Source organism: Tenrec ecaudatus, chromosome 9 (genome assembly GCF_050624435.1).
Source record: "Tenrec ecaudatus isolate mTenEca1 chromosome 9, mTenEca1.hap1, whole genome shotgun sequence".
In the NCBI taxonomy this organism is placed as follows: Eukaryota; Metazoa; Chordata; class Mammalia; order Afrosoricida; family Tenrecidae; genus Tenrec; species Tenrec ecaudatus.
In genome coordinates this window covers 86,547,437-86,573,826 of record NC_134538.1, presented here as the reverse complement: position 1 = coordinate 86,573,826, position 26,390 = coordinate 86,547,437, and the positions used below count along the sequence as shown (strand labels likewise).

Here is a 26,390-nt window from a genome sequence, read left to right as displayed (position 1 = left end):
AAATTTGCTTGACACTATGTATATATGTATGGATTGTGATAAGAGCTGTATGAGTCCCTAATAAAATGATTTTTTTTAAAGTTTCACACTCTCAGAAACCCACAGGGGCAGTTCTGCTCTGTCTGCTAGTGTAGAAATGTCTCGCTGACAACGATTGAATCTTCTAAGCCTAAATCTCTTCAATCTTTTCTAAATTAACACCTTATGTTAAGAATGAAATGACATCATGAGTTAATATTAAGACAGAAATTCTTTAATCATATGGGGTTGTTTTGCTTGAGAAATTGTTGTAATTTCCTATTTCACGTGTTTGTTTTCCTAGGAATTGCCTGAAAGATGGGAAATTACCAAAAAGATCGCAGCAACTGTCAGGCATGAAGTTTCACCTCTCCAAAATGCAGAAGTCACACTGATACGAAAGAAGTGTGCTTTATTTGATGTAAGCGAACGACCGTGATGTTTTTATCTTGTTCTTTAGAGGAAAGTTTACAAGTGCGTAGAGGGATTTGCTTGTGTTTCACTTTCTGCTCTTCTCTTCCTGATCAGGCAAAGCAGGCTGAGTTCAGAGAAAGATTCAGGCGCTGCGCTCCTCTTGACCTCAATGCGGAAAACCCGTATGCAATGCTGGACAAGGTATTGGCGATCATCCTGAGTCCCTTGTGTTTGGATTGCTATCTTTTGCCATTGGTTTGGGGAACTGAAAATTAACTATTTAGATCCAAATGTGCACGGTGTTCTCTGATTAAATTATATTTGGAAGAGAGGAGAAAGTAAGTACTTACTCAAATCCTCAGACTGACTGCCCGTGAGTCAGGTCAGAACTTCCCTGGCAGGTTTCCAAGACTAACTGTATGGAAGGAGCAAGCGGCGTCTTTCGCCTATGGAGGGGCTGCTGGCTTTGAACAAACGACCCTACTGTTAGCGCCCAGTGAGGAGTCCTTTGCGCCAGCAAGCCTCCTTAATTCTTACCGTGAGTCTGGATTTTATCGAGCACATTTATCGACCGGGTAGCTGCTGTTCTCCTCCTCATGTAGCTGTCGGGATGAGTAAGTAACTTGTTGGGCTTTGTACCGTTTGTATATGACAGAACAAGGAATCAAAGTCAGGCTGTCCATGCAGGCTGCTGAATCCTTTTTAAATCAGGATTTAAAAAATTTTAACCATTGTACTTCTTTCCACCTGATACTTTGCTAGTAACTTTCAACCAAAGGAAGGAAAGCTCATAATCTATCGTTAACTCTGGACCTACAAATATTATTGTCATTCTATCTTGGACTAGAATAAATTGCCTACAGCCAATTCTGACTCATAGTGACCCTATATAGCAGGGGTCCTCAAACTATAGCCCGCGGGCCACATGCGGCCCACCAAGGACATTTATCTGGCCCACCGGGTGTTTTTGCCCCGTTTTGTTTTTTACTTCAAAATAAGATATGTGCTGTATGCATAGGAATTTGTTCATAGTTTTTTTAAAGTATAGTCCAGCCCTCCAATGTGTCTGAGGGACAGTGAACTGGCCCCCTGTTTAAAAATTTTGAGCACCAATGCGTAGGTTTTCTAAGGTGTGTTAGTCTGGGTACTTTAGAGAGACAAATCCACAGAAACCCATATGTATAAGAGAGAGTTTTTTAGAAAGGGTAAGTGCACATCAAGAAAACATCACAACTCAGTGCTGCCCAAGCTCACAAGTCCAGCATTAACCCATATGTCCAACACCAATCCACAAAGTCTTCCTCCATCTCAGAAAACACACACTATGATGCCAACTTTAGGAAGAGAGCTGAATCAGTGAACGTAAGCATCTCAGCGCTGGCAGGGGTCTTCACACGGCTGCTCCAGCACCCAGGGCTGCATCGGAGTAGGTCCATGAGACTTTTCCTTGGGGGGACGTCTTGCAGGAAGTGAGCCTTGCCAGTTGAAGCAGAAAACTGACTAAGGCAGCTGCACCCTGGTCGGACTATCACAAGAGACCCGAGAACTTGAAAGGCGAGACTCACTGAGCCATTTCTCTCTCTGCCCTTCAGTTAACCCCACATGTGTTTTGGCCAGGTTGGCACAATAAACTTTAGCTGTCTCGTGAGGCTATAAATCTTTAAGGGAATAGACAGCCTCATTTTTCTATCATGGTCCAGCTGGTGGCTTCAAACTGCTAATCTTGAGGTTAGCAGCCCAATGCTTACTGGACAGTGCCAGGAAGGCTCCTTTGAGAAGATGCAGAAGTGGGTAGATAATACGAAATGATGAGTAAAGTGTAATTTACATTAGACTTTAAAAGTTATTTTGAGTTTTTATTAGAAAAGCGGTGTTTTTTTTTTCCTCCAGGAGTTACTAACCTTGAAGCCACAATGAAAGAAGGGGAAAAAAAACTTTCTGAAGATTAGACTCAGGAGCTGGGAAATCTGTGTGATTCCTTCCTCTAGGCTCCACAGACTTCTTCCTGCTTTTTCTTTGTGCTGGGAACAGTCCTTACTCCTTAGGCTGATAGGAAACATCTGACACAGAGCTGGGCTCTCTAAAATTTGGAGCATCTTTCTGTAGCACAAAGCCTTCTTTGAACTTGGTTAAAGGACTGGTGTGTTTCCTACATGGTCACAAAAGGAGTACCTTAGATTATGCTGATTGGATTATTTCAGGGCTCAACGAAATTGCTCAGGGAGATAGTTTTTCATGCCTTGCCCTAGTGCTACAATGGTTATGTTTTGGGCTGTTGACTGCAGGTCAGCAGTTGGAAACCTCCAGCCTCCATGGGAGAAAGTCAGAGGAGGCTCTCTTGGAAACCTTGGAAACCCACAGGGGCAGTATGAGTCAGACACGACTCGATGGTAGTGAGGTCTTTTTAGGTTTTAACCAACATGCTGTTTATTGTCAACCTTGCCTATAGTTACCATTTATATACTGAATCCCCAATTTTATTCCATGTGGTAACAACATGGAATTTACACATTTAACAGAAATATTTTCAAAAAAAGAGAAATATTTATCCTTATACCTCTTTGAAATATAAGAAGACAGAGTTGGCTTTTTCTTGAATTCATTTCCTAAGTGCGCTTGTTCAGCAGGCCTAGCTAATGAGTGTCTCTCACTCACTCACTGCCGTGCATTGATTTCAGGGCATTTGAGCATCTTCTTAGATCAACCAAGATCATGTGCTTGTTTCGTCTTGGCTGGTAGGGTAGGTTCTTCTAATTCAAGCCAGATCACTGTATCCAAAGATACCATTGCCTTCCCCAAGCCAGGGCAATGGGTTGTGCATCTCTGCTTTCAAACGGAGATTACTTGTACCGTGTGCTGCTGCTCCTTGAGAGCCAGAAATGCAACATTCTGTTGCCTGAACACACACACACACACACACACACACACATTAAAGAGCTCTTGTGACATAATAGTTAAGCATTCAACGCTAACCAAAGGGTTGGCTGTTCAACCCTCCCGAGTCTCTTCACACAAGAGGAGGCAGTCAGTCTGCAGCTGGGAAGATGACAGCCTGGGAAACTCGGCAGCAGTTTCCTTATCTCCTCTCGGCGCACACTGAGTCAGAACTTACTCACTGGCAATGGGTTTGAGTTTATATTTTTGTTTGAGCATCTATTTCTAGAAATAATGGCATTAGTATGTTATAGGAATAATGATTTAAAAACAAATGCAAAGAATGTCGACTTTGGTGAGTATGGAGATTATGTTGAAGTTCCTTTTCGTAAAGGTTATTGAATATATACACAGAAGTGAAAAATTGTATTCATTATTTCTTTAGGGGTGAACGTTTTCAGAGCAGACTATTAGTTTTACCTTAAATAGTTCATACACAGTTTGTTTCATCTTGTTGATTATAAGCCTCAATGAAACACCATCCATGTTTCCTGTTGCCATTCCTTCCACTTTCCTAACTCCTGAACTTTGTCCTTGGGTAAATGCTGCTCTTTTGATCTCAAATGATGGATTATCCTAAGGTATTGTGTGTTACTAAGCTATTGTTCTCATTATAGACCTACCTGTTATTTGACTGAAAATTGAGCCATGGGGTGAGTTCATTGCCTGGTCTAAAGGGACACTGAAGGCCGTAATTTCTCAAGGGCTCCGCCAGTCTCTATTTGACCAGGAAGCTTAGCCTCCTTTATGGTGTTGAGCTTGCTTCTACATTCTCCTTTGACTCTTCTCCAGGACTTTCCAGTGCGAATGACCTTTTGGTGCAGGCAGCAGTGGAAGCCTGGCACCCTGCACCACTTCTGGTCTCAGGGTCATGGAGAGACTGACCTTGGTGTAGCCCATTGGCCCTGTGGACAAATTGTTTCCTTGTCTCCAATTTCAAAGGTGCCCTAGTGGTGTAGTTGTTACAGGTTAGGCTGCAAACCACAGATCAGCAGTTTAGAACCACCAACCTTGCTGTGGGAGGAAGCCAAGGCTTTCTGCTCCCATGAAGATTTACAGCCTTGCAAACCCACAGGGGCCAGTTCTACCCTTTCTGGTAGGATTGCTATGAGTTGGAATCGACTTGCACTGAGTTTGGGTTTCAGTCTTTCTTTTTCATCCCTTTTCATCCCACCAGACAGGGAGGGGCCAATAGTTTCTGTAAGCTTTTAAGACCCCACTTGCTACTGGCCAAAAAAACAGATGTAGAACTCCATGGCTCTATTATGCCACTGATGGCTGTGTCCCCTGAGATGATGATGGTCCTGAGGAACAACCCCCAAAAAAGTGTAGTATAAAACGTAGTGCTGGGCTCTCAAGAAAATAAGTGAACCTCTGAAGGCCAGAAAAAGATAAACGAAACAAGCAGAGTAGCTGGAATGAGGAAAACAGAATCCTGTGCGTCCCTGGGATGCTCATGAAAAATGCCAGCAGGCCGAACGTTATCATCAGCTCTTCCAGGGAGCTGTTCTTAGAAACTATCCACTCATTGGAGGCATGGCTTGGAAAAATTGGCAGCCGTGAAGAAAAACTCTGCGGTTCACCTGTCAGCTCTTGCCAAGGCTCATAATCATGGAAGGAAAATGGGGGCAAATCTTCTAGGAACTTGAAACTCAGGCCTGTTCGGAGAGGTGGCTCTGGTTCAGTTGCAGCGTGCCTCTGTAGTTAGGGAGTGTGGAGCTCAGGAAATTATCATGGTTACACGTGGCTCTTCTCCTGCCCGGTAGAAGAAAACTCAAATATTTTATGGGGAAAATGATTGCTATCCAGCAGTCTTTATGTCTAAATGATTAAATTAGATTGAATATGAGTTCACCTTAAAAAAACTAACAAAATACCCATACTGCCATGATTAATAAGAGTCAGCAGAAAGAACCACCCCAGCTAGAGACCCACAGGCATATCAAACATCAGGTCTTAGAAGACTTTGGAAAGGCAATTAAAGACAACATAAAAATTAGCATCTTTATTTTTTAAGATTTATAGAAAATCAACTAAATATGAGGAAGAGCCAGCGTCTTGTAGACATGAGAAAAAATAGAGCTGTTACGTAAAGAAACCACACATTAGATGAGTTGAAGAGGTAACTAAACAACGGTCAAGAGAATTGGTGAACTGCAAGCAAAATAGAAGAAATCAATTATAACAGAATGCAGTCCTTAGTTGCAAAAGGGTAGAAAATAAGTAAACAGGCTAAGAGAAATGAAGGAAAAAAGATGATTACTTTTTTCCTATTCCGACTCTTTGGCAGATAGAATGAACCCATCATTACATAAGCTCACACTTTCCTAGGACTGTTGAATCATGAATCAAAAGGTTGGGGAAGGTCACTGAACCCCAAACAGGATAGATGCAAAGGACACACCTAGACACATCGCAGAAAACCGTAGTTAAAAAGAAACTCAAAAGAGCCAACACAATAGATGGCTGGGAGAAAACAGGGGGAAATCCTCCCTCCTTCATGGAACGTCTAAACTTGATAAATCGAGGTGCAGCGGTTCGAACCCAGAGTTGCGGCTTAAGAGAAAATAGCCCGCAGAGAAGCAGAGGGTGAGGCTGAGGGGCGCTTGTCCTGCATCCCAAGCTCTGCTCGGCTGCTCGCTTTCTAGCCCTATAAATGTTCATGAAAATGAAAACCACGAGCTGATGGATCAAAGGAAAAACTTTGTCCGTTTAGTGTAAAATGTGAACTGTTCTATGCAGATGTGACGGTAGCTTAGCTTTACTATAATGGGATTGTGCTGTGAAATTTCCTACAGTGTGCTGTTTGGGTTTGGGGATCCAGGGAGCTGTATCATGTATTTCCTAGAGTATGTAGTAGCATTATTCATAATCTATAGGGTAATTTCTTCTGAATCTCAAAGTTCTTTTTAATAAGTGGTTATCAAAGGGGTTACTGTATTCTGAAGTCTCTAGAGCCTGGCCCTTACCAGCTGAACACAGTTCTCTCGAGTATAGTGAAACAATCAGGTTAGAAGCCGTTCTTAAGAGAAATCTGCTACCAGAACGACTTTGGCTGGATGATGGTCACAGGAGAGGTCGACGACATTCATGACTCAATGCCATCTATCTGTTCTCTACTCAGACCTTCCGGAAGAGAGATCAACAGATCATTAGTTACGCAGTTAAACAACCAGCCAGTAGTTGGGAAAAGGGATTGAGAGAAACCTTTTACAGAGTAACTTTTGCTGGATGATGCACACAGGAGAGTATTGATAAAACCTTACTCAAGTTTATTTTCCTGTCATCTGTTTTCCCTTTTTGAGAGGCCTTCCGTTTGCTAGCCTTCCATATTTAAAATTTTTCTTTTTTAAAAGCGGAGTTTTCATTGTCGAAAGACCCAGAGTACGAGGAGCGGTGACCCTTGCTTCTCTGACAGTTCATTGGTGCTAACGGGACGTGTGTGCACGTGTGTGTGCGCACACGCACTGCTGTGCTTTCTCCGCAGGCAAACCAAGAGCTGGAGGCATTAGAAGAAGAAATGTTGCAGATGCAAGAATCTACTCACCTTTTCGAAGTGGCTCTTCCCGAGTACAAACAGATGAAGCAATGTCGCAAAGAGATCACATTGCTCAAGGGACTCTGGGATGTCCTTGTTTATGTTAGAGTAAGAGGGTGCTTTTTGAAAACACGCTGCTCTTTTTCTCTTTACTTGTATTTTTGTATAAATACACAATTTTAGAATCAGTGGAGTTCTACTTGGATTTCATAATACCTTGAAATATATGGACAGACTTTATTTTCCTCCAGATTTGAGTCCATCTCTCTGTGCTGGCAGAAGTTTCTTCCCTTATCAACAGTTTTTGGTTATTAGTTTAAGGTCAGACTTTGTTTAGTGAATTAACAACTTTACATCCTTTTGGGAAATTATATAGAATAAGTAGACATTCATATACATGTATATATCATATACACTGATAACACATTCATGGTCATCTGCACATATAAACACATGTCTGCACCCATATGGATACATATGTAAACACCCTTACTCAATATAATATTTTGAATGTAGTTCATTAAGTTAAAAACTTAGGTATACTAATAGGTCTGGTGAACTAGGCATACTGCAGCAAGACCATACCTACCTACCTACCTACCTACCTACCTACCTACCTACCTACCTACCTACCTACCTGTGTGTGTGTGTGTATTTCACAGTCAGCCAGTAGCACTTCTAATCAAGTCTGCCTTTCTGTGAATGAGTTGATAAGAACATACTGGGGCTAATTGTGTGTGTTTGGTTGAAAGTCATATAGAAGTATATTAACAAAATAATTTGGTTAAAAATGGTTAATGAAAGTTTTGTTAATGGATGAAGATTGTCTTGAGAAAGCCTATCTGTAGAATTATAAACAAATATTTTAAATAGTAACAGCTACTCATATACTCAAAGTGCATAGGCTTCAATGTTGATATGTGTCATGGAATTTATCATTATGACTAGAAATTAAAATAGAATAATGTTTTCGCCTTAAGTCTGACATGCTCTGACAGCATTCTTGCTTCGGTGATAGGGAAGCTCTGAGAATGCAGTTAATATTTAAGTAATTGACTTCCCTCTGGAGGAGAGAGTCACTGTGTATCATCAGTTTCTGTATTTTGCTGTGGAGACTTGCTTTCGCCAAATGTTGCTGACACTTTTATCTGCTGTGCGGTTTCAGAGCAGCATTGATAATTGGACTGAAACCCAGTGGAGACAGATTAATGTGGAACAGATGGACGCAGCCCTCAGAAGGTTTGCCAAGGCAAGCTCCCTAACTGTCTGTCACAACCATTTCTCTTTCTCAGAGCCGCCTCCTTCCATCTTCCCGTGCCTGGTGTCTGGTGCATGGGGCTGCCCATCCTTATTTACTTCCAACAGAATGATATGAGACCCTACCTACCTACGTGTGTGTGTGTGTGTGTGTGTGTGTGTGTGTGTGTGTGTTTCACAGTCAGCCAGTAGCACTTCTAATCAAGTCTGCCTTTCTGTGAATGAGTTGATAAGAATATACTAGGGCTAATGAGTTTGTGAGTCGCAACTCTAGTTGGGAGCTTTTTAAGACTCTAGAATGGGGGTTGGGGGCTTATCAGGGACGGGGAGTTAGGCGTAGGAAAGCTTTTGGATTCTTTTCTTAGGGACCATGAGCATTTTCCACTTGAAAAGGTAACACAGGCTCTGCAAATTGGAGCAGCGAGTAGGAGTAGCCACCACTGGTGCGTCAGTTTGAACCATTGGAACTCCGGTGCCGGGGAAGAATATGGAAATACTGGGGACTGCCAAGAACAGACGGGCCTGTCTGGGAAGGAGGACAGTGGAAAGCTCCTGAGAGCCAAGGATGGTGAGCCTAGTCTCACGTACTTTGGGCATGTCATCAAGAAAGGCCAGTCCCTGGAGAGGACATAATCCTTGGGTGAGTGGAGGGGCAGCAGAAAGGAAAGGCTCTCGACAAGATGGATTGACACAGTGGCTGCAACAATGGCCTTGACCATAAAAACAACTGTGCGGATGGCGCAGGACCAGGCGGTGTTCTGTTGTGTCGTACGCAGACTCACTGTGAGTCAGCACTGACTCAATGGCACCCAACATTGTAACAACACAAGAGGAGTAGGCATAGATGGGCTATGTGAAATACTGGTATCCTACTTTTGATTATTCCAATATCCTGAAAGGACTCCATACCAACAGAATTAAGCTTATTTGAATTTAGGGTTTGATATCTAGCCCCCATCGCTATATGCCTTCTGAAGCGACATGAACTTCTCTGGAAAAAGCCACAATGCTTCCAAGGGAAAGGCAGTTAAGAAGTTGCAGGGCCTCTTATTTTTATTCTTCCCACAACCATCTACCCTGACGTGTTCCTCAGTCCCGCACTCAGCTCCTACCAAATCTGCTCAGAACTTCGCACCACCTTACCCTGGTCTCAAAGGCTCCAAACGTGCTTCCTTCCTGTGTTCACGTATGTCTGTGCCCACGGCGCCATTCCGCTACTACAGACTGAGAACTCGATGCGTCCTTTCGCTGAAAGCCTGTGATCTTTAAACCAGTGGGTCTCCACCTGTGGATCGTGACCCCTTTAGGGGGTCGAACAACCCTTTCACAGGGGTCTCCTATGACCATCAGAAAACCCATTACGATTTACATTACGATCATAACAGTAGCAAAGTTACAGTGATGAAGTAGCAACAGAAATAATTCGATGGTTAGGGGTCACCACCACATGAGGAAATGCATTAAAGGATTGTGGCTTTAGGAAGGTTGAGAATCACTGTTTGAAACTATTGGTATATATATATTTGTGTGTGTGTATTGGTATATATATATATATGTATATATCTATATATATTGGTGTGTATATATATATGTATATATATATATAAAGAGAGAGGGGGTGTGTGGTGTGGGGTGTGTGTGTGTGTGTGTCCCCTAAGAGGCAGTTGTTTTATGTTGCATTTCTGCATTCACAATAGATGATAATGTCCCATTGACCAAGAGGACAGACAAGGCAAGGAACCTATTCTACATGTCTTAAGAACATAGGATACTTAAGTTCTCAGGAGTTAAGCCCTCAAAGATAGCCAACAAGTCAAGGCTGCCATGTCAATGAATCATGTACTTGGAGGAAGATCTTAGTGGTCTAGACAAAAGTCTCTGCTTTCCCCATACTTAGCGTTTCTATAGGAAACCCTCTCCAGTGGGCGTGTCCTACGAGCATCATCACTGATGGTTACACACTGTGAATAAGAACCTCTTGTATCCTAACTGGCTTCCACAATGGCCAAAGAAAATGTCAATAAGTGGATCCATTTTATTTCTCTGATTGTATTAAGCTACAGGCTTGAATACACAAATATTTTAACTTTTTGACCCCTAATCCTCCAAACAGTGGGAAAATGTCTCTTCTCTTTTAAAGGCTGCAAAGTATTTTGAAAAGTACACTCACACACACACACACACATAATTCTGTCTGGCAGGGTTTTAACGTTCCCCCTCTTGTTTAGGAAATCTGGTCACTAGACAAGGAGGTGCGAGTCTGGGACGTTTACTCCAGCCTTGAAGGCATCGTGAAGGACATGGCGACCTCGTTGAGGGCTGTCACCGAGCTGCAGAGCCCTGCCCTCAGGGACAGGCATTGGCACCAGCTGATGAAGGCCATTGGGGTGTGTATTTTGGGTCTCATTAACTGACTTTTTATGACTGTCGTTCATAATCAAGGACCGTCGTTCCTTGACTTCCATCATCCAGGCTGAAGTGGGATCCGTCAAGAGCTCTGTGTTGGTCAGAGGCAAGAGGTCAGTCTCCTTGAGGGAAACAATGGTGTGCAAATATCTGAGGGACTAGCTCCTGTCCCCTTTTTACCCTGTACTCCAACAAATCTCTGACGGCTGCGATGTTACTATTTGAATTCGGTCACGGACACGGGTGGGGGCCGCTCTCCTATAGCAGGACCATCTCGGAAGGCTCGAGGGTGATCACGTGAAGGTCGTCACCGAGCACAACATGACATGCGGTAAAAAATGTGACGGGAGCATGTCCGAAGGGAGAGAAGTGAATGTTTGAAATACACTGCTGCCAAGTCCATTCTGCCCTGTGGGAATCCTAAGGGGCAGGGTCACATTGCCCCTTGAGATTTCCAAGGATGCAAACCTTTTCCAGAAGCAGAAAGCCGCCTCTTTCTCTTGTGGCGCTCCCGGTAGGTTTGAGCTGCTGATTTGCAGTTAGCAGCCCAACACACAGTCCGCTGTACCTGCAGTGCCCCTTCCGTGATTCTGGGGGAGCAGATATTCCGAGATTGTGAACTCCCTCATAATTTTATTCAATATTGAAGTCTCTTGTGGATCTATACCCTTAGTGTTCATTTTGGACATTTGTAAATGTATGATTCGGAACTACCAATTACTTTCTCAATGAGAAATAATCTCCCCATTACTTCCAATTTTTCATCAGCCCACCTGCCAATCTCTTCCCATTCCTCATGCCCTTGACCCTGTACTTAACAACATTTTATCTCATTTGACTAGTCTAGAGATCCTATCTAAGTAGGATCATGCAGTGCTTGTCCTTTTGTGTCTGATTTATCATAATATTTTCAAGTTTTATCATCTTATAGCATATAATCAGGAGCCCTGTGGATGGCACAGTGATTATGTGTGGGACTGCGATTTACATGGTCAGCAGTTCAAAACCACCAGTTACTCCTGAGGAGAAAGCAGGGCTTTCTACTCTTGGACACAGTTAGAGTCTCAGAAACCCACGGGGGGTAGGGCGGGGGGGGCACGGTTCTACCCTGTCCTATGGGCTAGCTGTGAGTTGGGGTTGGGAGTTGGCATTGACTTGATGACAGTGAATTTGGGTTTTTTTGGTTTATAGCATATATCAGAATTTCATTTTTCTTTATGACTGAATAAGGTTCCATCGTATGAATACACTACTTTTGTTTATTCGTTGATGGACACATTGCTTGTCCCCATCTTTTGTCTGTTGTGAGCAAAGCTGTAATGAACATGGGTATACAAGCACCTGTTTGGCTCACTGCTTTCCATTCCTTTGAGGATTTCCCTAGGAGTGGAGTTGCTGGATCCTAGGGAAATGCTATTTGTGACTCCTGCGCTTTTAAGACGTCACCGTTTTCCCAGTAACGGCCACAATTCAGCAGCATTCCGAACATTCACCATGCTGTGGGTCCTCACCACTGCACTTCCCAGCATTGCTCATCTCCTCTGCTTAGCTTGTTGTGAAGCTGCCGAAGGCTGCTGCTGTTTCACACTGACACCAGCCCAGGGGGAGGGTTCCAGTTCCCCACAGCGCTCTCGCTCTCGCTCTCTCTCTCGCTCTCTCTCTCTCTCTCTAACCATCATTGCAGTGTGAGAATGATATCTCACCATTTTTATTACATGATCTTCTGAAAAATGTATATTCAAGGCCTTTGCCTGTGTTTTGTACTTTGTGGATTATGTTAATTGGGTGTTTCATATTTTGAAGAATATATAATTATTAATAATTTTATTGGGAGCTCTTACAGACCTCATAGCATCCCCCAGTTCAATGTACAATTGCGACCACAACCAGTTCAAACGGTTTCCTTTCTTCTTATTCTCCTTGACATCAGTACCTCTTTATCTCCTCCCTTCCCCATCCTACCTCCCAGGAACCCTTATTTTCTCCCCTATAATAGTTTTTCCCCCATATCTTTCAAAATTCAGTATATCCACTCATATACAATTCTTTTGTGGGATCCCATCAAGTGGGGCTGTACAGTCATCGATGCTCTCAGCTCCCGCTTCCTTCCTTCCCGCCCCTCCTCACGGAGGGGTCGGAGAGCAAGAGCCTGAAAGGGAATGGCTTTCATGCAGCAGTTTGGTTGGGTCCGCTTTTCTTTTGTAAGGGACAGGGAGAAGTTTGGTCATTGAGGAAGCACTAGGAACTTTTTAATAAGTATTGAAAGGGGGGCAGGAAGATAAGCAAGATCTGAGTACAGGAGAATTTTTTTTCACATGACAAATAAGAAAAATGACTTTGGAGAAGAGTCATTTTTGAAAAGGACCTAAGATTAAGTTAGTGATAAAGCTAGGTTAAATCAAAGAAACAACTGGGGATGATGTTTAGTCAGGAGGAAAAAAAAACATAAATGAGCTGCTTCCGGATTTTGGGGATTTCAACCAAATTAAAATAAATGACCACTATGGTTCTCTTTAAAACTGAGTTTTATAAAAGCAAAACAAAACAAAAACTGGGTTTTATAGGCAAAGAAGATAAGAAATGAGCTGGCAAGGGAAGAATATGGAAAGAAAAGACACTTGTATAGGGTGAACATGGCTTAATTTTCTGTGAGTGAGACCCTGGGGCCTGTGTGAGCTGATCAGAAAACCTTTTAAATGTCTTCATCATTCTGAACTAAGGCTGCCCTGAACATCTTCATCCACTAGAGTATTATTTCAGCAATGGTTCATTTCGCAATTGGGGAAAAGTGAACATTAATACATGTGGAATTTAAATCCTGCCTATTCCTTTTTGTTTGTTTGTTTGTTTAAATAATCAGGTCCACTTTTCCATCCACGAAGCCACGACTTTGGCCAATCTGTTGGCCTTGCAGTTGCACAAAGTGGAAGATGAGGTCCAAACTATCGTGGACAAAGCAGTGAAGGAACTGGGCACGGAGAAGGTAGAGCATTCCTTTTTGTGCCAGGCAAATGGTGTGGGTCAGAGGAAGGGGTGCTTCTGGGTGGCGTCATTCAGTGGTAGAATTAGCTGCTTTCCATCCTTGAGGTCTAGGTTCTCTTCCTGGCATGTACAGTCACCACTCAGCGGGTAGTAGAGACTTGTATGCTGCTTTCATGCTGAACAGGTTTTGGGAGAGCTTCCAAATTGAAGACAAAAAGAAAGGCTTGGCTGGGTGCTTCTGAAAATTCATCCAATGAAATCATGCTGGTTCAATCCCCAACCAATCAGGGGGCTGAATCAAGACCAGTCAGCATTTCCTTAAATTGTGAATGGTGAAGTCTCCATGATTGGACCCTACTCAGCAACAGCCAGGAGTGTGTATGTTCACCAAGCTGACTCAAAGATACGGTGGATGGGTGGAGACATGAATCTGACTTTACTCTGCGCCTGGTTCAGTGTGACATGGCGGGAAAGTAACCATTCTGAGTCACAGCAGATCTCGGAAATGAGGGAGCTGGCGCGGACGATGATGGAAGCAAACACCTATATAACCTTTGATTTATAGCAAGCCCCACTGTACGTGTTGAATTTATATTCATTTGATTTCTTCCCTGAGGTAGCTAATATTATTATGTATAATGCAGAGGAGGAAACTGAGGTATACACAAGGAATGGGATGTACATTCGAGCACTCCAAGCACTACATAGCCCTGCTGAATAATTTGTCAACAATAGCTATCAAACATTTGGATACCGCTTAAAAACTTTCTATGCTGATACTTTGTACAGAACGTAAAACTCACATCCAATAGACATTCATATTAGTGTTGTGCTTGTTTCTTTGGGGTGATTTTCGCTTCTATAAACCTCATCCTCATGAATTGTTTGTAGAAAAAAATGAAATCAGTATTTTATATCAGCTTGCTTACTAGGAACTAGTGAAATCATAATGTTAGGTAGTAACCAAGATCATTTTCCTAAATGAAATTATTGTGCCTGTAATTTAATGGACTGTTCCTAGGTTATTACCGAAATCAGCTACACCTGGGCAACTATGGAGTTTTCTTATGACGTCCACCATCGGACTGGCATTCCATTACTCAAGTCTGATGAACAACTTTTTGAAACTCTAGAGCACAACCAAGTAAGACGGTTATTTTTATTACAGATTATTTTTCTTCATATTATGTTTTAGTCTTTTTGCTATTTCTAACACTTACTTATATGTTATCTGAATAACAGATAATAGGCCCAGGTCTGGGTCCAATGGTCTGGACTCTTTCTCAATGAACTTACACTCAAGTAGGGAAACAAGTAGAAAGGGCTCCTCTGAAGAGTCCGGGGAAATATCAAGAGGCTACCTAACGGGGCCAGTGAGGGACAAAGGGGTGGACCTTGCTTCATGATGGTGCTTCTGCTGAAGTTTGAAGGATGGACTGGAATTAAAATAAACGGCCGTGATCAGAAAAGAGTGCTACAGAAAACAGGTATCTTAGGGACTTCTTGGCTTGCCAGAGAACACCTGCATTCAGAGGCAACTTTAAGACTTTTGCTTCCTTGAAATATCTGAAGGGACTTCAAAAGAATCTTGGAGAAAATAGAATGAGAAGATAATGGAGTTTCCCCATGAATTTTTGAAACCCCCCCCCCCCACCCCATGATTCCCTCGATGGGACTATTGCGGAATACTGTGTGTGTGTGAGAGAGGTAAGATCGCAGTGTATGTGATTTTAAATTCGAAGAGAATGGGGCACTATTCTCGTTGGCACCTCTTTGGACACTAACAGTGGAAAGGTAGAGGAGAGGAGTGACCGTAGTGACAAAGTTGGGTTATTACTAGAATAGGCTCTTAGGAAAAGACACTAGAGAGAGAGCATGCTCCACTGATGTGTGTGTGGGATGAGGGGCGTTTATGGAAAGATGGAGAGTTTGAGAAGCAGCTCTAACAAAGCTCGGCAGTGAGTTGAAAGGGGAGGAAAATGGAAGCGTGAGATCTTGGCCGGCTAGAGGGGAATCAAGTCTCAGTCTTTCTCTCCCCCTCCCCCTCCCCCTCTCCCTCCCCCTCCCCCTCTCCCTCTCCCTCCCTCCCTCTCCTTCTCTCTTTCTCCCCCCTCCCCTGTCATCCTCTCTCTTCACCTCCCTCCCTCCTCCTCCTCTCCTCCCTTCACCTATCCACCCCCCCTTTTCCTCCCTCCTTCCCTTCCTTCCTATTTCTTCACTTTCCCTCTTCCTTCTCCTTTTAGCCCCCCTGCCTCCGTGCCTGCCTTCTTTCCTTTTCCTTCCCCCCACCCTTTTCCTTTCATCTATCACATCACATCTCTTTGAGATTTGAATAAAAGGTTTTAATAGGCTGGGGAAATGTGAGAGAAAAAAGAAAAGGTTTTATTCCTAAAGTTGTATCTCAGTGCTTGTTTCTTTCTCCTGGCTGGAACAGATACATACAAGATCCTCTGGTAGAAGTCACACTGAATGCAATTACTTCTTAATTCATTTATTTGATTATTATTAAATCCTTAGTGTATACATGTCCAGATATTGCTTGCTAGGTCCTAGCAATAACAGAAGATATTATTTCCTCATGGGACGTGTGCTGTCTATCAAATTAGCTACTTAAAAATGTTTCTGCCTTTCTTCTAGGTTCAGTTACAGACTCTTCTTCAAAGCAAGTATGTAGAGTATTTCATTGAGCAAGTCTTAAGCTGGCAAAATAAATTGAACGTAGCAGACGCCGTCATCTTTACTTGGATGGAAGTCCAGCGAACGTGGTCGCACCTGGAAAGCATCTTTGTCTGCTCAGAAGATATTCGAATCCAGCTTGTGGAAGATGCCAGAAGATTTGATGAGATAAACGCTGAATTTAAGGTTCATAGAGAGCTGTCCAGGCAGTTATCAAAAACAGTATGAAAGTCTTATAAAGAAACATGATCCAGGGTATCAAAATGTATTCTTGCATTCTAGTAGGCAGGGGTCAGGAGACATATTGTAGCGAGAGTCCTGCAGTCTACTTTGAGGGCCATGCGATCGCTGTACACAGCAAGAAGCTATGGACGGCACACAAACCAGTGGATTTGGCGGTGCTCCAATGCAGCATTAATTTTTGGAAGCAGAAACATGAATGCCATTTGATTTTCATGTTATGAATATTATTTTGATTTTTTTATCATTGGAAAAATACAAAATGCTGTCTTAATTTCTGGGCTGGCCCGTAAATTGGTTACCCCTGCAGGAAGGCAGGGGAGGGAGATCCCTCTTCCTGAGTGGAGGAATTGCAGCAGGTAACAAAGTCACACTACCAGTTTTGAGGATCTTTTTCCACAAAAGTCCTTAACACATGGAACTGTCTAGACAACATTGGTAAAAGAATTGAGATACATTCAGCTGAGAATAATGGCCAAGAGGATTTTTTTCCTTTTATGGAATTGAGGATTCAGTGTGTGTCTCTTTCCTACCTAAATCAGAGTTCCATGAGGAATCCTAGTTTATCTGTGAGAAGAGAAAAGATAAATTGTTCTCATGGATCCATTTTCATACATGAATGTACTATTTAATATTCGGTTCTCCCTTCCCCTCCCCTTCCCCTGTCTTTCTCAGAGGGATGGGATGGGAAGAGCACAATTCCCTATGGATTCAGAATGAGGCTAATGCCCGTGGAATTTATTTCGATAAACATTGTACTGTTACTCTTTGTTTTTGATATTTATCTAAAAGTTTAAAAGGAAATATGAATAGATGTGGGTTGAGTTCTTAGAAAGCTCAACATTGCTTCTTCATTACTTTTCAATTTTTAATATCTTAAGTGAACCAAAGCTTTGGAAAAGCAATTTCTAATACTAATGGCTCCATGCTGTCCCTTCACACAGGAGTTACTGCTTAACACGGCAAAAACGAAAAATGTTTTAGAAGCAACGTGCAGGCCCAATCTTTATGAAAAACTCAAGGATTTGCAGTACAGGTAAGAGTAAGCTACAAAATGATTAATTCCTTAACACTCTTCTGAGAATTCCTTCAAGGTTCTAAAAGGGTTCAGCGTCATGTTAAAATAAATGGAAGTTTTGTTAAGTTGCCTTGTAAATTCTACTTATAAGAACATACGTGGCTTTGCACATATGAGGGACAGTCACGAAATACTGCTACAAAATCACAGAAAGCTTTAGTAGGCAAAAATAATCTGACACAGAAAGATCAGAATGTGAAGCTCCTGTTTCTTCACCTATCCTCCGTCTAGATCCACACATTTCTGAAGGCGGTGCTTCTATCTCTCTCACTCTTTCCCCACGCGAGGGGATCTTTGGGGCTTGCGGGGTCTGCTCTGGGCCATCTCTGCTCTGCTCAGAATGTGCAGAGTGGAAACAAGTTCACATTTTAGGATTGCTCTCTGACTCTAAGCAGGTTGAAGCCACTTGTGTTTTGTAGAATTCTGTCAAAGAGAGAGGGCTTCAGACCTTTACATCTCACTGATGCCTCTGTGCTCAGTCTGGGAAGTGACAAGTCTTCCCAGTGCTGATCTGGAGTGTCATGAAGTAGATAAATAAGGGGCATAGACCTCATGGGACTTTGGGTGAGTGTTGGACTGATAACGGCAGTGTCAGCAGTTCAAACCCTTCAGCTGCTCTGGAGGAGAAAAATGAAGCTATTTGTTCCCATAAAGATTTATAGTATCTGAACGCCTATGTAGGGTTCCTATGAGTTGGAATTAGCTTGATGGCAGTGAGTTTGGTCTGGTCTGGTTGAGAGCGAGCAAGCAAGCGAGAGAGAGACAGAGAGAGATAATGTGTCTATCAGTCCCCTCTGTCCACCTGTCCTACTACTGGCATGATTTGTAAATCCGCCTTAAGGAAAAGATTGTGTCCAAGAGGAGAGGATGGGCGATATGCTAATGGACAGGTGATGAGGAGCTGGGATGTAGTATGGGGTACTTTTAATGACTGGGCAAGAGATGCTAAAAGGGATTTTCCTTTGTACAGACTTTCTCTTTGTGAAAAAGCTCTCGCCGCATACCTGGAAACCAAGCGAATAGCGTTCCCTCGCTTCTACTTCATCTCCTCTGCTGACTTACTCGACATTCTCTCACAGGGAGCTCAGCCGAAACAGGTAATGCTTTTGGTTAAAGTCTCATGATACGTTAGGTGAGGAATGTCACATTGTCGCATTTTCTCTGTCGCTGTCAAATGCCACCTACTCTTGTCACACGTGCCAGGAACTGGAACATCCTCAGGTAAAAGCCTTATCACAGCGAAAGGGGACAACAGCGAGTGGCAGAGGGGCTGCGCGGTCTCAGTAACAAGGTCAACCAAAGGCTGTTGGGGACTGGGGGAGGCAGGGGGCAGCAGTCGCAGTGAGTCAGCCCTGGCTCAATGGCAGCAAGTCTGGTTTCCTTTGATTGTCCATCTCCGGTCAACTGTGACTCAGGCTGCAGAACTTGTCCACCTGGGTTTCAGGAGCTGCGTTTTCAGGGGAAGGTTGCCAGGGCTTGAGTCTGAGGGACCTCTGGGTGGACTTGGACTAGGTAACCTTCTAGTTAGCAGCTGGGCATGTTTACAATGCACATCACCCAGCACCTCAAATATGCATGCCTTATCTCTTGTGAGATGTTGGGGAAGAAGCATTGGTTCCTGAATTCCAGAACCAGGGCTTGAAACATCCTTGGCCTGCCTGACCACTTTCTGAGGGGGAGGATGGGCCGCCGAGTGGTCCCTTCGTACCTCGGGCACACCTCAGTTGGGTGCACTTCCCTTCATTGAGCCTCGAGAGAATGTGTTTTGCTGATGGAGTGTTGTTGGTGGTGACTGCGGCCAGCAGGTCGTTGGTGCTGTTTTGTCAACAGTAGGTACCCGCTTTGCACGTGTGTGTCAGATGCTGGTGATTCTTGCAATATTTCACACGCTTTCATGGTGCTCTTGCACACTCAGAAGTCTGTAGCCTGGTGTACGCATAATTGTTACATGCACCCGGACACCGAACTGAGTGAATCATTTTATTGTGACATGTGCTTTATTGCAGTCGTCTGGAACCAAACCCAGAGTGGCACTGAAGTCTGCCTGCTCAACTCCACAATCCAAAAGCAGACTCACTGCCGTTGAGTCAAGGATGACTCATATTGATGTGGGTTTCAGAAAATACAACTGTTTACAGGAGTAGGAAGCCCTGTTACAGGAGTAGAAAGTCTTTCTCCCTCAGAGCTGCTAGTGGTTTCAAACTGTCAACCATGAGAATCACAGCCCAACTCGCAACCAATACAGCACCAGGGTTCCTACTCAACTCCAGAGTAACCTTAATAATTACGCTGGGCTAGCCTTCAGTGTCTCAAAGCATCTTGGACATGACTGTGTTGTATCAAGTTTGTGATCCATGGTTGGACAGTATTAATTCCATGAATCACAAAAGAAACAACAGTCATTGAGCCCAAAGTGCCCTGCTTTCTCTGTGCTGGGTAGTGGATCATTTCATCACACCCTGGGAAGCGGTCTAGCTCCTCAGTCCCTTTTTCTTTTTAAAAAATGAAAATGACTCACCTCTACATAGTTCAAAATCCCAGTCTTGTCCCCATGTAAAGTCTAGGCCCTCATGTGATGGACCTGGAGTTGTGTGGGAGACATGGAACCTTCATTTCCTCTTCCTCTACCCACTGCCTGTGGAGCGGGCTGCCCGGGCTCTTGTTGTTTAGTGTCCTTTGCTGGCTTTAACCGCAGTGATTATCACCCTCACCTGGCACTGACAGCCATTAGTGAATCACGTGAGCAAAGCCTTAGGGGATGAAGAAACATCCCATCTCTCTTCTAACCACCAGAGCCATGTTTATGGCAGAGCCAACTCCAGATCAGCTTTCCAGTTCTTTCCTGGGCAATCCAGCCTCTTCCTTCTAAGCATAGAATAAGCAAGGGACAATATTTCCAGATTCACTTCATCCCAGTTCCATGAGGGATTACCCAAATTATCCTTGATTCCAAACACCAGACCATGGTATGAAAATCCGTGTTTGCCAAAATGGAGGATGATCACATAATTCAGCCCAACCTATAGCCACCGTATAGGACAGAGTAGAACCGCCCCCTTTGGGTCCCCAACACTGTAACTTCACAGAGCAGCTGGTGATTTCAAACTGCTGACCTTGTGATTAGAAACTCAGTGTAACCCACGAAACCACCAGGGATCCTTGACTACATCACATGTAATGATGGTGACAGTTACATCATTGTATCATCACATAACTGCCAGATCATGTTATTTCATAACTGCCAAAGTACCGAGGATCATGATCCAACCAAGTAGACATAATACTTCAAACATGACAATCACCGTTATTCTCACCTTGCACATCGGCATGTGTTTCTGCCAGACAAACATCATTAAAATGGTCAGATAATAAAATTTTTACTATGGTTGTCAGTGTGAACTGTTGGCTCATGAGACAGTTAATACGTGAATAGGTGTATACATTTGGAAATTTACTTAAAACATGATCATATTATTACTAAAGATCCTTATTAGAAGAAAAAATGTCTGGCTCCTTGGTGTTGTGAATACCATCCTGAAGTAACTTGTTGAGTCTGAAATAGTAAAAAGAAGTGAGAATAACACGGGAGTCACTGGATGGTGCAAATAGTGAATGCACTCAGCTGTTAACTGAAAGATTGAGGGTTCAAGTCCACCCAGAGGCGTCCCAAAAGAAAGGCTTGTCAATGTACTTGAGAAAGCTCAGCCACTGGAAGCCCTCTGGATCTCAGTTTCACTCTGACCCGCATGGGATCGCTATGAGTCAACTGATGTGATGGCAAATAGTTGGTTTGGTTAGTTGCTTGCTTTATCTTATATAATTATTATTAGTTTGGTTCAGGACAATTTGAACCACAATCAAGGCCCTGGGTGACTCCAAGGGGTAATGGGTTGAGCTGCTAACCAAAAGGTTGGCAATTCAAGCCCACCCAGAAGCCATCAGAAGAAAGGCCTGGTGATCAGCCATTGACAACTTCATGGTCGAAGCTGGACCCTGACACACACTGGTCCCCACGAGTGGCGGCTGCTGGCAGGTGGTTGGATGGCCGCCTCATTTCCTGGGATGGATTTATGAAGTCAGTGTGCTTTCGACATTCTTGGTCACTTACTATAGAAATCTGGGTAGTTGCTTCCCTAAGATCAGCCATTCAAACCTTCCAGTACCATCATGGGGAAAAGATGTGCCAGTTTGCCTCTGAAGATTCCAGCCATGGACATTTCATGAGGCATGTCTACCCTGTCCCATAGGGGGTCTCTGAGTCTGAAGGGATCGAATGGCAGTGGGTTACTATGGAGGGCGTCATGCTTGGGGCAGTTATGCTGGAGTGTCTAGCCCCCCCCCCCGCCCCCCCCCTCTACTCGCTTTTCAACATCAGAAAAGGCTTCAGACGCCACACAGAGCATTCTGGTCTCTGCCTTTTGTTCCGACCTCCCTGAATGTGCTCCCTGTAGTGTGACGGAGATAACATGACAACTGCAGCCTGTGGAGTCACAACGCCATTTCCCCGTAAAAGGCCCCCTGTGTGGGCAGATAACTCATGTTGACATCTTGTGAATGACTTGAATACTTCCACCCCTACTCAGTTTAAGAGAGTTGGTCAACACAAGAGTTTTTGCAGTTAATTGGGGTATTTGGTCAGCCTGAAAATACCAGCCAGGGAGGTCTGATGCCACCCGGCCGCCATTCTGCACACAGATGTCCCCATTTAAAGTACTTGCGCTGGAATGCCAGAGTGGTGGACTTCAGAATGCCTGCAGTGAGCACCAACGGCTGGGTCATTTTGGTTCGGATCAAGTTCTTCCGGCGTTTTTCCTGCCAGCATTCCCACTGACCTCCCAAGGGTCAGGATCGGTAGACATGGGTCTGGAAAGCACTGCAGATATGGGTGCTCTGAACTTCAGGGGTCAAAAGTGTCAGTAGATGCTCTAGAGATGGAAATTTAAAGGTACACTTGAATGGTACAGTGGAATGGGCCAATGGTTATGTGCAACTGGTTTGAAGTCTTCATAGGATTCACTATGGGAATTGTTTGCATTCTTCTCTATTGGAGAAAGGTCTATTTGTGTTTTTAAAAGCGAACAAAGGTAAACCCAGCCCACTGCCATCCAGTCCGTTCTGGCTCATAGTGTCCTATAGGACCGAATGGAACTGCCACTTGGGGTTTTCAAGCCTGTAAATAATTACAGGAGCCGGGAGCTTCCTCTTTGGAGGAATAGCTGGTAAGTTTGAACCTCTGACCTTGTAGTTAGCAGCCTAATCCATAAGCCACTTTATCGCCAGGGCTCTCGTACACTTAAGGTTGGTTGAAACAACCTGTTCATCCGTTACCAGCATCCAGGTTGTTACAAGGACTTCAAATAACTCACACCTTTGTGCAGTCGGGGTGTTGCTACAAACAAAGGTCCGACTTGCCTGTCGCTGTTTCAGCCAAAGACAGAGACCAGGTTGATTTGAGAATTGAAGCCCATTCTGCAAGTGTGACAGAAGAAAGAGTGAAGCTTGCTACCTCCACTCTGCTTTTTTAAAATCCAGAGAAGGCCAAGCAAGTGATATGCTATTCCAGACTGTGAGACAGAAGTCAGGTTTTGCCAGGATCATGGGAAACAGTCATCTGTACCTTCCCGTGAAACATCATACTCGGTTGCTTATCTAAAGGAGGGATGCTTCCTGCTTGGGCACCCATCTTATTGACTTTACTTAGCTTTTTCCTGACTTACTCCCTACTGATTAAATTTAAAAGGAATTTTTACTTGCAAGAGAGTGTTTTGGATTTTCAACCAACTAAATCTTAAATTTTGATATATGTCTAGTATTTTGGTTTCGCTCCCTCTATCAAGGAGACCTGGTGGCATAGCGGGATATGAGTTAGGTCCGCAGTTCAAACCCACCAGCTGCTCCTAGGGAGGAAGCTCAGGTTTTTTGCTCCCATACAGCCTCAGAAACACACAAGGGCAGATCTACCTTGTCCCATATGGTTGCTATGTGTTGAAATTGACTTGATGACTATGAGTTTGAGGGTGTGTGTGTGTAGTCAACATATTTTAGACATGAATTCCCGGTGACTTGGGAGACTTTTAATTGTTTCTTTCCTAGCAGAGTTGTCACCTTTTCTCTTCCCTCACTCCATATGTAGTCGTCAGGGAAGCTTGTCCATGATGGAGCTCTGTGGCCACGTAATGGTAGCCAGAAGGCACAAGGGCTAGTGAGCATCCGAAATGCTGTGTCTAAAGCAACGAGTCCTTTAGTTCAATCAATGTGAATGGATTTGAAGTTAAATCTAAAAGCTGGTGCTTGGTTCCACCTTTTGGATATTCCATGAAATCTGAATCCAGAGGAAATATTTCTGATGAAAAATACAAACTGAGATAGGCTGTGAATATAAAACACACACCTAGCTTCAAAGACTGAGTACAGAGGAAAATGTAGAACAATTCATTAATTTTTAGTTTAATTATAAGCAGAAATAACACTTTGGTTATGTCAGGTTAAATAAACTAGATGAAGATGAATTTCATTTGGTTTTGTTTTTATTTGCCCTACTATTAGAAGAAATTAAGCATACAAGAAATTTTTATGGCATGGGAGAGGGCTGTTATAGTTTGAATTTCCAGCTAACTAAATTGTGTGTTTCTGGTATATAGCCTCTGCTATTGCAGTGGACGATGCCTTTTCCAGCATTCCACCAGGAATATGTGCACTTAGCAAACCCCAGACTCACTGCCATTGTGCCGTTGAGTCCCTTCTGACTCGTGGTGACCCTGCAGGGTGACAGAAAACCGCTGCCCTGTGCATGTCCAGGGCTGTAGTCTTTGGGAGAGCAGGAAGTAGCATAGTGTGCAATCTAGGCCACCAGAGAACAGGCCTTCCAGTCTCAATCAGAAATGCCCTTCAAGGGCCCAAGCACAAATTCTACATAAAAGGAGATCTGCCAACTTGGCCTTGGAGAAATCTCCTGAATTGCAGTGGTGGACAGATGGTACTCAAAGGACACCTATAATACACTGTGCATATTGGCATTCAGAATGGTATTTGTGAGCGGTGGGTTTAATGAGGTGAGAAAAAGCACTGCTGGATCTACAGGGGGCCTTTATTGGACCCCCCATTCCCCAAAGTCTAGCATGTTTCTGTATACTAGTGTGCCCTTGAACCTCATGATGGGTGGGAGCGTTTGAGTAGATAATGGAGCTCAAGGATGACTTACAGTCCACCCTGGCCTGCGCTGGCACAGGCATTGCCATCAAGTCTCTTCTGAGTCATACATCCTCCAGAACAGCGGTCTCAACCTGGGGGGCGAATAGCTCTCTCACAGGGGTTGCCTGATTCATGAAAGTAGCAAAATGACAGTTCTGAAGTAGCAACAAAACTAACTTTATGGTTGGGGGGGCGGTCACCACAACATGAGGAAGTGTATGAAAGGATAGCGGCATTAGGAAGGTTGAGAACCCCTGCTCTAGAGGGTTTCTGAAACTGTAGGTATTTATCTGAAGCTGATTCCACTTTCTCCCTCAGAGGCGGATGGTGGATTTGAATTGCCCCAGCAGTCTAGCACTTACCTAACAGTGCCACCAGGGCTCCTGGTAAAAGTGTGTGTGTGTGTGTGTGTGTACCACACACACATACATACACATACATACACCATATGTACCACACACATATGCATATTATATATACAGTAGAACCCCAGCACTCAACCGCGTCAGTACTCCGCATAATTGGATTTTGACACAAAATGTCAAGAACATTTTGCATCGGGGCTCCAACAAAACCTCAGACTCTGACCCAACACATGTGATTCTTGTAAACAAAAGCAGTTTGTGTTTCGGTCACTTGGCGTCAGTTGGCGTTGTTAGTGCCCGTTGTGTAAACCTTTTGTGGCTGTGTTACAAGCGTTTTGCTATCATTTTCTTAGTTTTTGTGGTGTTTGGTACTGTTTTTAGATGAAAAACATGGGTCCTAAGAAAGAGTTTTTTTTTGAAAGAATCATCATGACTAGGAACTGGCTAACCGTGTTATCGATACTATTGGTGATAAGTCAGTAAATCCTTCTAGAAAACAGTCAAGGATACTCAATAGCAGACCATATTAGACAGATTCTTCTTTTTTAGAAAAAGCCAGCCAGGTCCTACTAAAGGGCAAAAGGAAAAAACGGGATTCCCCTTCCAAACACTGACTCCCTCTCCATCCCTCCTCTCCACATCTGTGTCCACAGATCCAGATCCTCATCAGTCTCAAGGTATGGGCCATACTGTAGTTGTTAAAAAGCATTTTAAATTTGTGTTTCTTAGTTAAATTATATTATTTCACTCTGAACGTATTTACTTTGAAATTTCTGTGTGGTGTTTTGTATAAAAAGGCAAGGTTAGGGTAAAAACTTGGTGGTTGAGAATGGATTAATCTGTTTTCAGTAATTTCTCCGGGAAAAAATTGATTCAGACTTGACTGAATCTTATCTTGACGCTCCTTCTAGAACAGTTTAGCGTCAAACTCTGGGGTTCTACTCTACATACATAAACGTGTCATACATTATCTCTATCTATGTCTGTATCTATCTATATATACTCACTCACTGCCATCGAGTCAAACTGCTTTATAAATACCATAGTGAGCGGATTCTGGCTCACGCTAACCCAGGAGGTCGAGTGGAGAACCCCCAGGTAGTTTCCAAACCAGGAAACTTGGTGGCAGGGTGGTTACACATTGGGTTCAAAACCACCAGACGAACTTGGGAGAAAGATGGGGCTTTCTACTCCTGTAAATAGAGCCTTTAAAACTCACGGGGGCAGTCCTACCCTGTCCGTCCTGGAGCGTGGCTATGAGTCAGTATTTACACGATGGCAGAGGGAGCTT

General features: G+C 43.6%; 1 protein-coding gene across 1 annotated transcript in view; it reads left to right on the top strand.

The window, feature by feature from the left end:
• DNAH11 (dynein axonemal heavy chain 11) overlaps nt 1–26,390 on the top strand; it is a 319,324-nt gene that overhangs the window by 49,893 nt on the left and 243,041 nt on the right. The window contains exons 19-28 of the mRNA XM_075557332.1: nt 323–439; nt 547–633; nt 6,854–7,012; nt 8,070–8,153; nt 10,390–10,548; nt 13,428–13,550; nt 14,571–14,693; nt 16,187–16,411; nt 17,410–17,501; nt 18,514–18,640. Coding sequence (XP_075413447.1) covers nt 323–439; nt 547–633; nt 6,854–7,012; nt 8,070–8,153; nt 10,390–10,548; nt 13,428–13,550; nt 14,571–14,693; nt 16,187–16,411; nt 17,410–17,501; nt 18,514–18,640 — 1,296 coding nt within the window. The remainder of the gene's footprint in view (nt 1–322; nt 440–546; nt 634–6,853; nt 7,013–8,069; nt 8,154–10,389; nt 10,549–13,427; nt 13,551–14,570; nt 14,694–16,186; nt 16,412–17,409; nt 17,502–18,513; nt 18,641–26,390) is intronic.